Raw genomic sequence first — 14550 nt, 5'->3', positions numbered from 1 at the left:
TTGCTACTAGAAATGCCACTTTCCAAGTTAAGAATTGTATCTGACAAGAATGCATGGGTTCAAAAGTTGGACCCATGAGTAGTGTAAGTACAATATTAAGATTCCACGAGGGTATTGGTGGAGTTCTTGAAGGTATGATTCGTTTTAGTCCTTCCATGAAGTCTTTAATGACTGGCATCCTAATTAGGGATTTTGTGTGTTTAATTTGCAAATAAGCCGAAATTGCAGTGAGGTGTATTTTGATGGATGAAAAGGCTAGATTTGCTTTTTGTAGGTGTAGTAAGTATCCTACGATGTCTTGTATGGACGCATCCAACGGTGCGATGTGTTTTGCTTGGCAGTAGAAGACAAATCTTTTCCATTTGTTAGCATAGCAATGCCTGGTCGTAGGTTTTCTCGCCTGTTTAATGACTTCCATACACTCGTTTGGAAGATTTAGATAGCCAAACTCTAAGATTTCAGGAGCCAGATTGCTTGATTGAGCATTGCAGGATTGGGGTGTCTGACCTGCTGTTTGTGTTGCGTTAACAGATCTGGTCTATTTGGAAGCTTGACGTGAGGTACTACTGAGAGGTCCAACAGTGTGGTGTACCACAATTGGCGTGCCCACGTTGGTGCTATAAGTATACGTTTGAGTTTGTTTTGATGCAGTTTGTTGACTAGAAATGGAATGAGTGGGAGAGGGAGAAAAACGTAAGCAAATATCCCTGACCAGTTGATCCATAGAGCATTGCCCTTGGACTGAGGGTGCGGGTACCTGGACGCGAAGTTTTGGCATTTTGCGTTTTGGTTTGTGGCGAACCGATCTATGTCTGGTGTCCCCCACTGACGAAAGTGTCTTTGTAGTACCTGGGGATGTATTTCCCACTCGTGAGTTTGCTGGTGATCCCGACTGAGATTGTCTGCTAATTGATTGTGAATCCCTGGGATGTATTGAGCTATTAGGCAAATGTTGTTGTGAATTGGCCAATGCCAATTTTTTTGTGCTAGGAGGCAAATTTGCGATGAGTGTGTTCTCCCCTGTTTGTTTAAGTAGTACATCGTTGTCATATTGTCTGTTTTGACAAGAATGTGTTTATGAGCCAGAAGAGGTTAAAAAGCTTTTAGTGCTAGAAAGACTGCTAGCAGCTCTAAGTGATTTATGTGTAGCTGTTTTTGCTCGCTGTCCCACTGTCCTTGTATACTGTGATTGTTGAGGTGTGCTCCCCACCCAATCATTGATGCATCTGTTGTGAGAATGGCGTGAGGCACAGGGTCTTGAAAAGGCCGCCCTTTGTTTAAATTTGTGGGATTCCACCACTGAAGCGAATAGTGTGTTTGGCGGTCTATCAACACTAGATCTTGGAGATGACCCTGTGCCTGCGACCATTGTTTTGCAAGGCACTGCTGTAAGGGCCGCATGTGTAACCATGCGTTTGGGACAATTGCGATGCATGATGCCATCATGCATAGGAGTTTCATCACAAATCTGACTGTGTAATGGTGATTTGGTTGTATTTTTGGCACCATGGTGCGAAATGATTGCACCCTCTTTGTGGGCTTGGACTTGCATTCCTTTTTGAGTGTACCTCCAAAGTACTGCTGAATTTGGGATGGTTGCAAGTGTGATTTTGTATAATTTATCGAAAACCCTAGTGTATGTAGGGTATCTATTACATAACATGTGTGATGTTGACACTGTTCTTGAGTGTTGCCCTTCATTAGCCAATCGTCGAGATATGGGAATACATGCATGTGTTGTCTCCTTATGTATGCTGCTAATATGGCAAGGCATTTTGTAAATACTCTGGGGGCTTTTGTTATCCCAAAGGGTAATACCTTGAATTGGTAATGTTTTCATTGTAATACAAACCCGAGGTATTTTCTGTGAGATGAATGGATGGGTATGTGAAAATACGCATCTTTTAAATCCAGTGTTGACATGTATTCTCCCTGTTTCAGTAATGGGACTACATCTTGTAGTGTCACCATGTGAAAGTGTTCTGATTGAATGTATAGGTTGAGAGTCCTGAGATCTAATATTGGCCTTAGTGTTTTGTCCTTTTTGGGAATAAGAAAGTACAGGGAATAGACCCCTGTTCCTTTTTGGTGATGAGGTACTAGTTCTATGGCTTGTTTTGTTAATAGTGCTTGCACCTCTGTTTGTAACATTGTTAGATGTTGCGACAATAGTTTGTGCGCTTTTGGGGGACTATCTGGAGGAAAATGTGTAAATTCTATGCAGTAACCATGTTGGATAATTGATAGTACCCATGTGTCCGTTGTTATGTTTGGCCATTGATTGTGGAACCTTTCCAGTCTTCCTCCCACAGGAGATGTGTGTTGGGGGAAGGGGATGACAAAGTCACTGCTTGTTGTTAGTGGCTTGCTTTGTAGATTGGAATTTTCCCCTGGATTTGGGAAATTGCCCTCTGAAGGACCCTTGAAACCCCCCTCTTTAATACTGTGATTGGTATGAGGGCTTTGTCTGTGAGGTGCATGGTTCTGATGGCTGTGGCCTGAAACCCCCCTATACTGCGGCTTCCTAAATGTCCCTCTGTATTGGGATGAGTAAAACGCTCCCATCACGTTGGCTGTATCCGTATCCTTTTTCATTTTTTCTATGGCTGTGTCCACTTGTGTGCCAAATAGTTGTTGCTGGTTGAATGGCATGTTGAGGGCCGCCTGTTGAATCTCAGGTTTAAAACCTGATGATCTAAGCCATGCATGGCGTCTAATTGTAACTGCAGTGTTTATTGTTCTTGTGGCAGTATCAGCTGAATCTAATGCAGACCTTATCTGGTTATTTGTTATTGCCTGACCCTTCTCTACTACCTGCTGAGATCTTTTTTGGTATTCTTTGGGGAGATGTTGAATTATGTTGCTCATCTCATCCCAATGAGCTCTGTCATAACTTGCGAGGAGGGCCTGAGAGTTCGCTATGCGCCACTGATTGGCTGCTTGTGACGCTACCCTCTTTCCTGCCGCATCAAACTTTTTACTCTCTTTATCTGGAGGGGGTGCATCTCCAGATGTCTGCGAGTTGGCCCTCTTCTTCGCCGCACTGACCACTACTGAATCTGGGGGCAGCTGTTGCGTGATAAATACCGGGTCAGAAGGTGGTGGTTTATATTTATTTTCTACCCTTGGTGTTATGGCCCTTCCTTCAACCGGCTCCTGAAAAATCTGTTGGGCATGTTTGAGTATACCTGGGAGCATGGGTAGACTTTGGTAAGAGGTATGTGATGAGGCCAACGTATTACAAAGAAAGTCGTACTCTAGCGGTTCAGTGTGCATGCTTACATTGTGAAAAGCTGCAGCCCTAGCCAAAACCTGTGTGTAGGAGGTGCTATCTTCAGGTGGAGAGGGTTTAGAAGGATAGCACTCTGGGCTATTGTCTGACACAGGGCCATCAAAAAGATCCCACGGGTCTGTGTCTTGATGTGACTGCACAGTGTGTGTGGGTGACTGTGCAGTGGGTGTAGCAAGAGGAGAAACAGTTCTTTGAGGAGAATGAGGAGGAGAATGTGCTAGGGAAAACTGGCGTGGCGGAGATTGCTCTCTTGGCACTTTAGCCTTTGGCTGATCAGTGTCCAAATGTCCTTGGAAAGCCAGCTTCCTTTTAAATTTAAGGGGAGGTGTTGTGAGGATCTTGCCAGTATCCTTGTGGATCTGTATCCTGGCTTGTCTGTCATCAAATCCCTCCATTTGTTGAAGTTCTTCCTCAAATCTGTGGCTTTCATTCATCTGTTTAGAAAGTCCATGTTCCTCAGTATATGAGGTTTTTTTTTGGCTCTGAAGCGTTTTTTTCGGTACCAAAATGCCCATGGTGATAGTAGGCCTCGGTTCCGAAAGAGTCTTTTGGGATTTCGATTCGACGAGTCGATGTCGAACTTTTTCAGAGACTGTGTCCCGACTCGAGTCTGAAGACTTCGATGCGGATGTTGCCTTTTTCGGTGCTGAAGGTGTTGCTTGGTCACCGCTTGATTTCTTCCAGGTAGAGCCATGGACTTCCGGCAGTGGCGTCCCCGAGGCCTTTTGTTTGGTCTTGGACTGGCTCTGGGTTGGGGCAGGCGTACTCACGTGCTGGCCTGCTGTCGGTGGTCGGTCCGCGTCAGATTCGTCCGAATCGGATCCTTGAACAGAGATGACCATCTCCTCTTCTTCGGCGTCGAGGTGTTCGGTACTCTTCGATGCCATTTGTAGTTGTCTCGCCCTTCGATCCCTCAAGGTCTTCTTGGAACGGAAGGACCTGCAGGCCTCACAAGTATCCTCTCGGTGATCTGGTGACAAACACAGATTACAGACCCGATGTTGATCCTTGTATGGATACTTTGGGTGGCACTGAGAGCAGAATCAGAACGGGGTCCGGTCCATGAGGCTTCGACGCTTCCTGTGGTTGGGCCGACCAGGCCCAGGATGGGCGCGGGTGCCCCGAAGGGCAACCGAAGGTGTGTTTTGTCGGTGCTGAGGTATCGATGCAAGATGGGTCGCGATCGAAAACAATACCGACGATTTCTGGCGATTTTTGAAGTTTTCCGAATCGAATAACCGGAGCGAAGAGGAACACATCTGAACCCAATGGCGGAAACAAAACAATCTAAGATGGAGTCGATGCCCATGCGCAATGGAGCCGAAAGGGAGGAGTCACTCGGTCCCGTGACTCGAAAAGACTTCTTCGAAGAAAAACAACTTGTAGCACTCAGAGCCCAACACTAGATTGCAGGAACAGTGCACAGCATGTGTTTCTGCAGCTACACATGCCACCGAACATATATGTGTGTGTGTGTTTGTGTGTAATATGCTTTTTACAGAAGTGAATTTGAAGAGTTAAACAGACTAATATAATGTAAAATACATATTTTAACGATTGTGATACTTTATATATATGTATTTTTATATACATATATACACACACACACACATATACATATATGTGTGTGTTTATATATAATTATATATAGTATTACATATTAGATTTAACTAAAATTATATTAATGGTATAAATTAAAATATTTAAGACTTACCACTTTAAACTATATATATTTATGTTAGCAAACAATATTTGTGTATGTTTTTCAACAATGAGAGTGTGAAACAATATTTAGCACAGATGGTGATTCTCAGCCTTTGCAGGCTCTTAGAGACTCAACCGGATCCCGAATGAGAAGTTCAGCTGTTGAACGTCCACTCTGACTTTGACACTTTGATGCTCCCTGGGTTGGAGAGGGGAGAAGGAGGGGCTGGAACCTTGGCAGGCCAGGTGGCTTGAGTTTACCATCTGCATCAACTAGTGCGGGTCCCATAGCTATATTAGTAACACACTACTCTGGGTAAAGATCCTATACAGGAAGTTCATTACTTATGCCCATACAGTTTCGTATAATGGTTCATTTAAACAATATTTTTTTGATAGTTTTGTACTTACCATTATAAGGATAGGAAAACAATATTTTTGTAAACAATATTTTTGACACAATATTTCTGTTACATGATATTGTTATTTCCAAAATTGTACCAAAGATCTGGAAAGTTGCCTCCCATGTCCCTGCCGGTAGACATGGCTCAGCATACGAGGCTCATTTCAAAGAAAATGGCATAGAACTAAGTTATATAATCACACTTGCAATAAATATGTGAATTTAAAGACACAGCTCTGCAATAACATCTAAATATCTAATATGTTCAGTATAAAAAGGCCAAATAACATAACACAGGCAAATCACAATAAAACAATAAAGCAATACAATACAATGATAAAATGGGAGGTCACTGACACTATATGATGTTCTAGAGACTGCAAACATAGAACACTTATGGAAAACCAAAATCACAAAAGCTATACAATATGAATTCTGTGAAGAAGTCATCATGTAACATTTGCAAATGATACCTGATATTGAACGACACACTGTAACCAAAGACCTCTCTCTAAAACCTTTTAGTAGTTTGTGAATGTTTACCATTTGTGATCGTGAGGCTTACAAACACTGAAAATACCTAAAAAAGTAACAAATCTGAACTGAAGTGTTGTAATAATTCTGCAAATGAAAACAGACTGTCTCAGTGGTGAGGAAAGCGAGTTTCAGAGTCCATGATGTTAAGCATATCTCCCAGTTTAGGTGGCATTTGTCTCCTAAAATGAGGATATTCTGTGACCTGAGGATGGTATATGCTTCAGCATACTGAGTCCACACTAAGGGAATACAAACTCATGTAATAAGGGTGGGGGAGACAGAGTGTGAGCCAAGGAAAAGCTTTATGCCCCGCTGCCACTACATCCCCTCACCCCAAAAAACAAAGGCACACACTGGACCACACAACTCTGTCTCAATCAGCATTGAGGTCCACTGGGTGCTGGACATCTGCAGCAAGGTAGGATAATAATGGTGACAGGAAAAGACACCAATCAGCTACTTCTTCCTACTCATTCTTCTTCCTGCATCCAACATTCTCCAAACAACAGGCATAACTATTCTCCCACAAGATATTTCAGACCACTCTCCAGTCATAGTTCAATTGGGAATCCACACCACAGGCCACGGCCTCATATGGCAACTCAACACTACGGGCCAGATGTATCAAATTTTTGCCGATTGCAAAAATACATTTTGGTAGGTATCAAGTCCAATTTGTGAATCGATAACTTGTTATCGAATCGCAGATTGGATTTGCGACTACATACCGATTCGGTATTAGGAAGGGGAGTGTCAAGGGCTGACCTTCCTAATACCGAATCACAGAGGTATGTATGATTGTTTTGTGACCGTGAATGCGGTCTCAAAACAATCGCAGTTACCACCAATTTCAAATTGGTGGTAACCCATCTGCAAAGGTGAAGGGGTCCCTAAGGGGCCCATTCCCCTTTGTGAATGCATGCAACAAAAAAAAAATTAAGAGCAGGCAGTGGTCCTATGGGGCCGACCAACACTGGATGGCCTCAACTAGGAGAGTTTATGAGTGGGGAGATATGACTGGAATACTATTTTACTGGCTGGCATCCAGGGAGGTAGATGCCAGAATGATACCAGAGATCCTTGACCAATCTGTGCAAAAGTGAAGAGAATGCGGAGATCACGGCAATATCTGCTGACCGTTATCAAACGCTTTACGCACAACAAACATGCGCATTATGGGAAGCTTAAACTCCTACTTTCTAATATACCATTCCCACTACTAGCACCCTCCCACAGAGACAAACTAAACCAACCTCTAACTTTGGAAGATATCAAAATAGTCTGGCAAGACAATCCCTTTCAAAACGCCTAGGCCACAAGGCTTCGTTCTTGAGTATTATCACATATTCTGGGCGATCCTGTATCCTGGGCTTCTCGATCTGTACTGTGAGACCAAGATAAACGGTGCTTCCCATCCAAACTAGATTTAGCCACTATTGTGGTTAGCCACAAGGCTGGCCAATCCGCCCGATCAATGTGCCTCACACAGACCCATCTCTCTGATGAACACGGAGGAAAAAATCTTTGCAGAAGCTCTGGCAACAGGCTCCTGTGAGTTTTAACATCGCTGATCCACCCAGACCAATGTGACTTTATGCTCAAACGCTGTACCAGTCATGGTAAACACCATGCGCATGTGGCAGTGGCACACCTCTAGACCCTATGCCTTTCTACTCACTGATTTCGGAAAAGTATTTGATTCTGTTTAATTGTCCTTCTCGAATAAGATCCTTGTGCATAAGGGGTTTAGGCTCAATTTAGGGAATATGTCATACTTTTTTATTCAGAACCTTATGCACAAGTGTGAATCATTGTGGTTGTCTCAAAGCTGTTCTCAATTCTTAAATGAACCTGGAAAGGTTGCCAACTGTCCCCACTTCTTTTTGCTCTTGCAACAGAACTTCTAGGTTCTATCCCAAGACAGAGGACAGGACAGCTTATATATGAAGTGTTGCTTTTCCTGACCAATCCTCATCTGTCATGGCCTCGCCATATAAAAATTGTCATCTTATATGAAGAGGCCTCTGGGATCAAAGTTAATTGGACTAAGTCCATGCTGGTTCCACGCAAAGGCAATAATGAGACCATAAACTGGTAGAGTCCACTTAAACAAGACAGCAAATCTTCCAATATCTGGTATCCACACTGTTTTGAAGTCCAGCTTGACATACAGCCACGATTTCTCCCCTTTGTGGCTGAAATAAAGCATCTCCAGAAGTGGGCCACACTCCCTCACCCTATCCTAGGTACAGTGGTTCTTCTCAAAATGTGTGTCCTCCCACAATTTCTCTACATTCTGCAAAACTTTCCTTTGATGGTCCTGAACCAATGGCTTAGGATCTTTGCAGCTATAATTTGTTCCTTTGTTTCTTTCTATAGGCAGGCTGACCTCCCCACATTGCATTTGAAAAATGCCGACAGTCAGTGTATGACAGAGGGAATGGAACGGATGATTTAGGCAAACATTATTGGGTTGCACAAATTTTGTTAATTAACATTTACCTAGTTGGTAGGTGGGATGACTCACCGACATAATTGTCCCATTTAGGAATTGATAATGTTACTGACATACTTCACAGATGTCCCACATGGTACCATCTACCAGAATTCACAAAAATAGTATTCTTGAATTGGTGTTTAGAGCTACAACTGATTGGATGGGTCTGGAGACTGACGCAACAGACTTGGTTATGGCAGGGGAAACGGTTGAGACACACTGCCCAGTCTTTAAGAGATAGGACATGTTAGTCATTACAAACTTGGCGAGATGTCTGGCAGGGGCAGGATATATATTCATTCTAGAAACTTCAAACACACTTCAATAACTCCCAATTTTATAAATATTTACAGCTTCATCATAGTCTCAATATCCACCAAGCTGTGCAGTTGGAACTCCCAGAATACAGCCCGCTGGAAGCACAAATTCTGATGGAATGATTGGGGAACGAGGGACTATCGCTGATAGACCGCTTCGTAGTGATAACAATTCCAGATAGGTTTGCAGTATTAGGAGGAAAATGGGAGGGTTGCATTGGTTCTCTTAACGCTACTGACTAGAGAGAAGCAAGGCTGGGAGACACTAGGGAGAACAGGGCTTGAAAGGAACGGCCACGATAATTGCAAAGAGGCATATTGCAAGCAAATGGAAATCTCCTCCATCCCTCTACAATGTTGGAATGGTGTGCGGCAATGGGGCTATCCATGCCCATGAAGACACTGTACTAGATGCTTACTAATACTTTCAATTTATATTTTAAAAAATCAATAAAGTTCAATATGAAAATGAGAAAAAAAAATGTTCAGTAAATGCATATTCCTAAAAAATACAAATTTTTAGCATTCATTTAACACAGCTAATCAGTTTTCGAGATACATTAATTTTGTAAACAATTTCACTCACAGATGTATGGCTTATTTTCTATAAATGTGTTCACCATGGCGGAAAATCAGAGCAACTAACTCCTTTAATGTCAAACTACTTAGTTCATCAAACCTTAGAAGAAAAAGGTCCTTCAACGACTGGTGCCAGCTGCCAGAGGAGAGAATAATAAGTGCACTGCAGAGTTGGTAAGATGATCTGTGATGAAACAAAAAACATTAGTTTGCATATGACCAAAGAGTGCCACCATTTCATTCACCAGCCTACATGCCAGACCACAGAGCTTGGGATCAACATTTTCCTGAACAGCATTCATAAATATATAGCTTACATCAAAGCAGTCCGAACATACATGCTTCTATGCCTCAATGAACAAGAATGCCATTCACAGGGTCCACCTGGATCCGGTATCATGAAAATAGATAAATGATCATAAAAACAGACTTACGAAAATGAATTACCCTCTAACAGAGAAAATTGAATGAAACAGGGTAACAAACTAAATACATATTTACAGGTAAAAAAATCCACGTCCAGCATTACTCAAGTTATGCCCTCTGCTTCTTATTCTGCTTAAACTTTAAATTTCTTTTGAAGAACTTCTCCACACTCAACTCGCTTACAAAAATCATTTGAGGTTTAAATGTCAGTGTAGTTGAAGCCACAGACCCACCTAATTTCCATGGCACTTATTGTAAACTGACGAGCATTGAAGACCCTCGAAATGAGTGGGCTTTATTTGTGAGTGGAAAATTATTCTGGGAAAGATCTTTCCACCACCATCCCATTATTGTCAAACAACCCGACACCACCCCAGCCACATGAATGTTAAAGTGTCCAGCACCCACTCATCCACTGACGAACCAAAGGGAGCAGCATCTTTGCCACGGACTTTGGACTTTTTAGAACCTGGAGGGCAGCCAGCGAGGTCAGCAAAGGCCTGCCCCCTACTACAATGGCAATGGACAGCCTGACATATGAAGAGATCCCTACATGCCTGACAAATATTTTGTGAGGACATTGCATCCGTCAGGATGCCAAATACGTTTCTGTCACAGTTAATGTCACACGAGCAGCCATGTTTTTTTTAGCCCAATCAGCATATTTTTTTTTTAATTAACCCCCTCTACACTGGTTGAGAGGAGGTCTCTTGGGAAAACTCACAATATGAGATACCCTAGGAGCAAATTCTTCTCCTCAGCACCCCAAGAGTGTTCCAAAAAGAGAGCAGGAACCGTTTCTCGTCTCAAGAACTCAGCTACCACTTCAACTACAAACTTCTCACTATCGGTGTCAACATTCTACAGGGCTCCAAATGTCAATCACAAAGAACTGCAGGAACAACATACCGTACATTACAAATAAAATATAAAATGACCTGCATTACTGACAAGGTCTTACATCTGGGCAATTCACAATATCCACTAGCATCAAAAGAAATAGAAGCACCAATAACCTTAGTCGTCTACATAATCTCTCAAAAAAACAAGAAAAAGCAGCCTTACAATACACCAGAGCAGGAATCACCAAAAATATGAAAACGTTCCTGCTTAACTTACTTCTAACTTAACTCTAGACACCTTCATACCATATCTAAATCTTCATTTAAATACTTGTCCCTATCCATCTATTTGTCCATACATTTCTTAGATACCCTCTTTCCCTGACTTCCCTGGGTTCTGGTGACGTTTTTGACAATGGCTCTCAGTTCCCTTTTCTGACCTATTCACACTTTATCAACATTCTTGTATACTCTTGTCCCGAACATTTCTGCCTTTTCGCCCTTGAATGCCATCTTCACCCCCACATGATGTTAATGTTAACCACCTTTGGTAACCAAACATGTTTTTGATTGTTTGCCACAAAGCTTATCTTCTTTTCTAATCTTCTATGTAATATTAAGGGTTTGGGATGTCACCTCGTTTTAAGCTCAGCACGCTGATGTCCTTTGATGAACGTGATTTATAAGACTGTCTACACAAAATAAATACATTCATAAAGCATAAACAAAGACCATGACATGACCAAAGATGCAGCATAAACTGAATCCCAAAATCAGTAAAGCCGAAGGTCAAAGTAAAGGTTTTAAGAATAAGAGAAACACACTGCTCACTAAACGTCTCCCACGTGTTACGTCATAGACAGCCTATTACTGGGGAACAGTATTTATACTTGTAGCAGTACGACAGGGTCAATGCCATTACTTCCTTCTTTCTCTCAGGTAAAAATAAGCTCTACTGTTCCCATCGCAGTACAGTGACGGACTTATTTTCTTATTTAGAACAACAATTTTGATATGACCCACGTTTACGTCATTTATTTGGTGCTTGTTTTGATACTGCTCGTTTGGTGTGTCAATCAATACACAATTGCATTGGTCTTCATGTGGCGCAGTGTGAAAGGGCACACACTGGAGTCATGCATAAGTTACAATGTCCATTACTGTATCATCTGTGCTGCTGGCCGCCATGCTTAACCATCTGTGAATTTCTGAGCCCAGTGTCTGTGTCCTTCCCATTCTCCACCCTTCTGTCAACTAGGACACCGCGCTTCCTCCAAATCCCGCTACCGTCCTCGATCTAACAGTGTACAGACACATCCAAGGGACCGGAAATGGCAATGGACAAATAGCCCCATGTAGATGACCCTTGTCCATGGCTCATTGATACCCATTTCTCTACAGTAAAAGATAAAGAGTTGGTGGTCACTCATAACTTTACGTCAGAGGTGTTCCTCCAAATTTATTCTGCCTGATGTCATTTTTGTCCACCAATTGGAAGCGATCTCATGAACTAAGATGCTAGATTTGGTAGACATCAATTAAGGGAAGAGGGTGCTGAGATACGCTCTGTCCTAAAAGGGTTATTACAATGTTGCTTCTTATCTTGGAAGTGCAAAATTATTTAATTTAAATATCAAAAATGTAAAAGATATTATGTAATACTACAAAAGGGTCTCAGTAAATACATCAGACATGATTTGCACGTTTTAGGCAGTTGCATTTTACATCTTAAATGAAACAATATGATTTTGTATTATTATTTGGACCAAATGCCCAATTCATGAAAGGAGTTTGGTTGTATCACTGATGTCTGGAGTGAGGCTGCGCCACTGTATCGTAGTCTGCATGTTACCTGCTACTTGTCATGTACTACCCCACATAACACAGCTGCTATCTTTCTTGCTAAAGTTGATGAACACAAACACACATCCAGCCACTGAGGCAGTAAAGGATACATGAACTGAGAAATAAAAAGTTAGGATGTGATTATTAGACTGGGTTGAGAATTCACAGCATTGTAACAATAAAATAAGTCCCCACAAAAAAGCACCAACATTATTCGAGGCGTACGGTGTGGATTGTGGGGACAGCACTGCTGTGATTTAAAATAGAGCCTGGAAAAGAGAGGGATAGGAAGCTCTTTATTTAAACCAGGTCAGAATTTAATTGAAAAAGTTAACTTAATATAAAGGCAAACGGTGGCGTGGTAGGTATCGACAATGGCAGGTAACTACCATCAGGAAAAGTGATTGTCATATTTATACATGCAACATACAGACAGGGGTTTTTAAGTTATAATAGAATAAGACACCTCTGAAACCCTAGTTTCTAGAAAATCAACAGGCTGAGCTATTATGATCTATAACAAAGACATCTTAGGGTTTACCTGTCACATTAAATTGTTTAAAGAAAATGTGTTTATCTGTGTTCAAATATATGTTAATAATGTTTGGCAATACAAGTCACAAGGAGCACGTTTCCACAATACAAAAAATATGCATTTCACCTGAGGAGATAGCATATCGTGCTCCATTTCAAAAGCCAGTAGTCTTGATGTCTTGCTATACACATTAAAGCTTGTGAGATTGTGGCAGCTGTAAAAGAAAATATTGTATTCATTAAAAAAAACTGTCAGTAGATAAAATAACGAGAAAGACAGTTGCAAAAACAAATTTCCTTTAAATGAAACATATTCTCTTGTCAAAGAAATATGGATATATGCGTTTTAACATTTTGATTTATATATTTAGGCTAGGGTGTATCAAAAGGTTATACTCATTATGTGCCTATGAGGAAGAGTATTGATACACAAGGGTTATTTCTACTTTCTACAGTACGGCTCTCATCTAAAATAGAATACTATACTGTAAAACTATATTGTATAAGATTAATTAAAATCATTACAAAAATGACCGCTGTATTAAAAATCAAAACACTCACATGCAATTAATTCAGAATTTACAATGCCACCTATAAAATTCATATCATATTAGTCTTAAGGCGAGTTTTAGGAAGTAACTGTGTAGTAAGTCCAAGGCCCATCTGCTGGCCCATAGCCATTCTTTAAACGTTCTTTAGAAGTATTGTTTGTCTGGGTTGTTCTAATTAGTTCCAAACCTTAAAACTTCTCAGCATTATATTAAAAAACCTCCCATATCAGGCTAGCGATGTTACATCAGTAGTGTTGATGCACATTGATACTGCCTCCTTACAAGTACGTATTCCATGTGCTAAAATGGTATAACTGGGCTTTACAAATGCAAACAAATAAGTTTGAAATCTCAAAGCCCCACTATGGGAAAAAACTAGAAGAGAGAAAAAGAGGTAACAAACATACAAAAAAAGTAATTTAAAAAATAGTGTTAAATTGTACTACAAAAATCCCCATGCAGGATGTGTGAGGAGAAGGGTCGGATATCAGTAAGTGGGATGACAATAGGTATCTATCATGTCTTAGTTTATAAAGGAGGATTGTTAGAAATGGGCTGTCTAGATGGCAGTTGGTATACACCCTGTCCAAGTAGGGACGCTCACTTTAGTCAGGGTAAAGGAGTCACACACCTAAGATAACCACTGCTCACCCCCTTGGTAGCTTGGCTCAAGTATTGCAAATATTTGCACCCACAAACAAAGTAACACAGTTTAGAAAAATAGCCAATATGTATCTGAGTAAAACAAGACCAAAACAACAAAAATCCAACATACACCAGAAAATATATACATTTTTAAAGTTGAGTCTTAATCCACAGGAATCAATGGACGTGCTGTTTTCGCACAAAGTACCTGATATGCATCAAAAATAAAGCCGCAGGAGAGGTGATGCATCAGAAAAGCAAGTGATACATTGATTCCTTCCTCGCAATTGAGGCCGTGTGTTGATTCTTTCCCTGCTGGGTAGGCGATGCATCTGTTCTTCACCCGCAGGAAAACAATGCATTGATTTCCGGACATGC

At 41.3% G+C, this 14550-nt stretch overlaps 1 protein-coding gene across 1 annotated transcript in view; it reads right to left on the bottom strand.

The window, feature by feature from the left end:
* The window catches only part of LOC138250008 (cohesin subunit SA-2-like), a 434120-nt gene that overhangs the window by 110474 nt on the left and 309096 nt on the right, over positions 1 to 14550 (bottom strand). The window contains exons 21-22 of the mRNA XM_069204310.1: positions 13104 to 13191; positions 9430 to 9513 (exon numbers count right to left, since the gene is read on the bottom strand). Of these exons, the coding sequence (XP_069060411.1) occupies positions 9430 to 9513; positions 13104 to 13191 (172 nt within the window). The remainder of the gene's footprint in view (positions 1 to 9429; positions 9514 to 13103; positions 13192 to 14550) is intronic.

Source organism: Pleurodeles waltl, chromosome 8, assembly GCF_031143425.1.
Source record: "Pleurodeles waltl isolate 20211129_DDA chromosome 8, aPleWal1.hap1.20221129, whole genome shotgun sequence".
In the NCBI taxonomy this organism is placed as follows: Eukaryota; Metazoa; Chordata; class Amphibia; order Caudata; family Salamandridae; genus Pleurodeles; species Pleurodeles waltl.
This window is presented reverse-complemented; position numbering and strand designations above follow the sequence as displayed.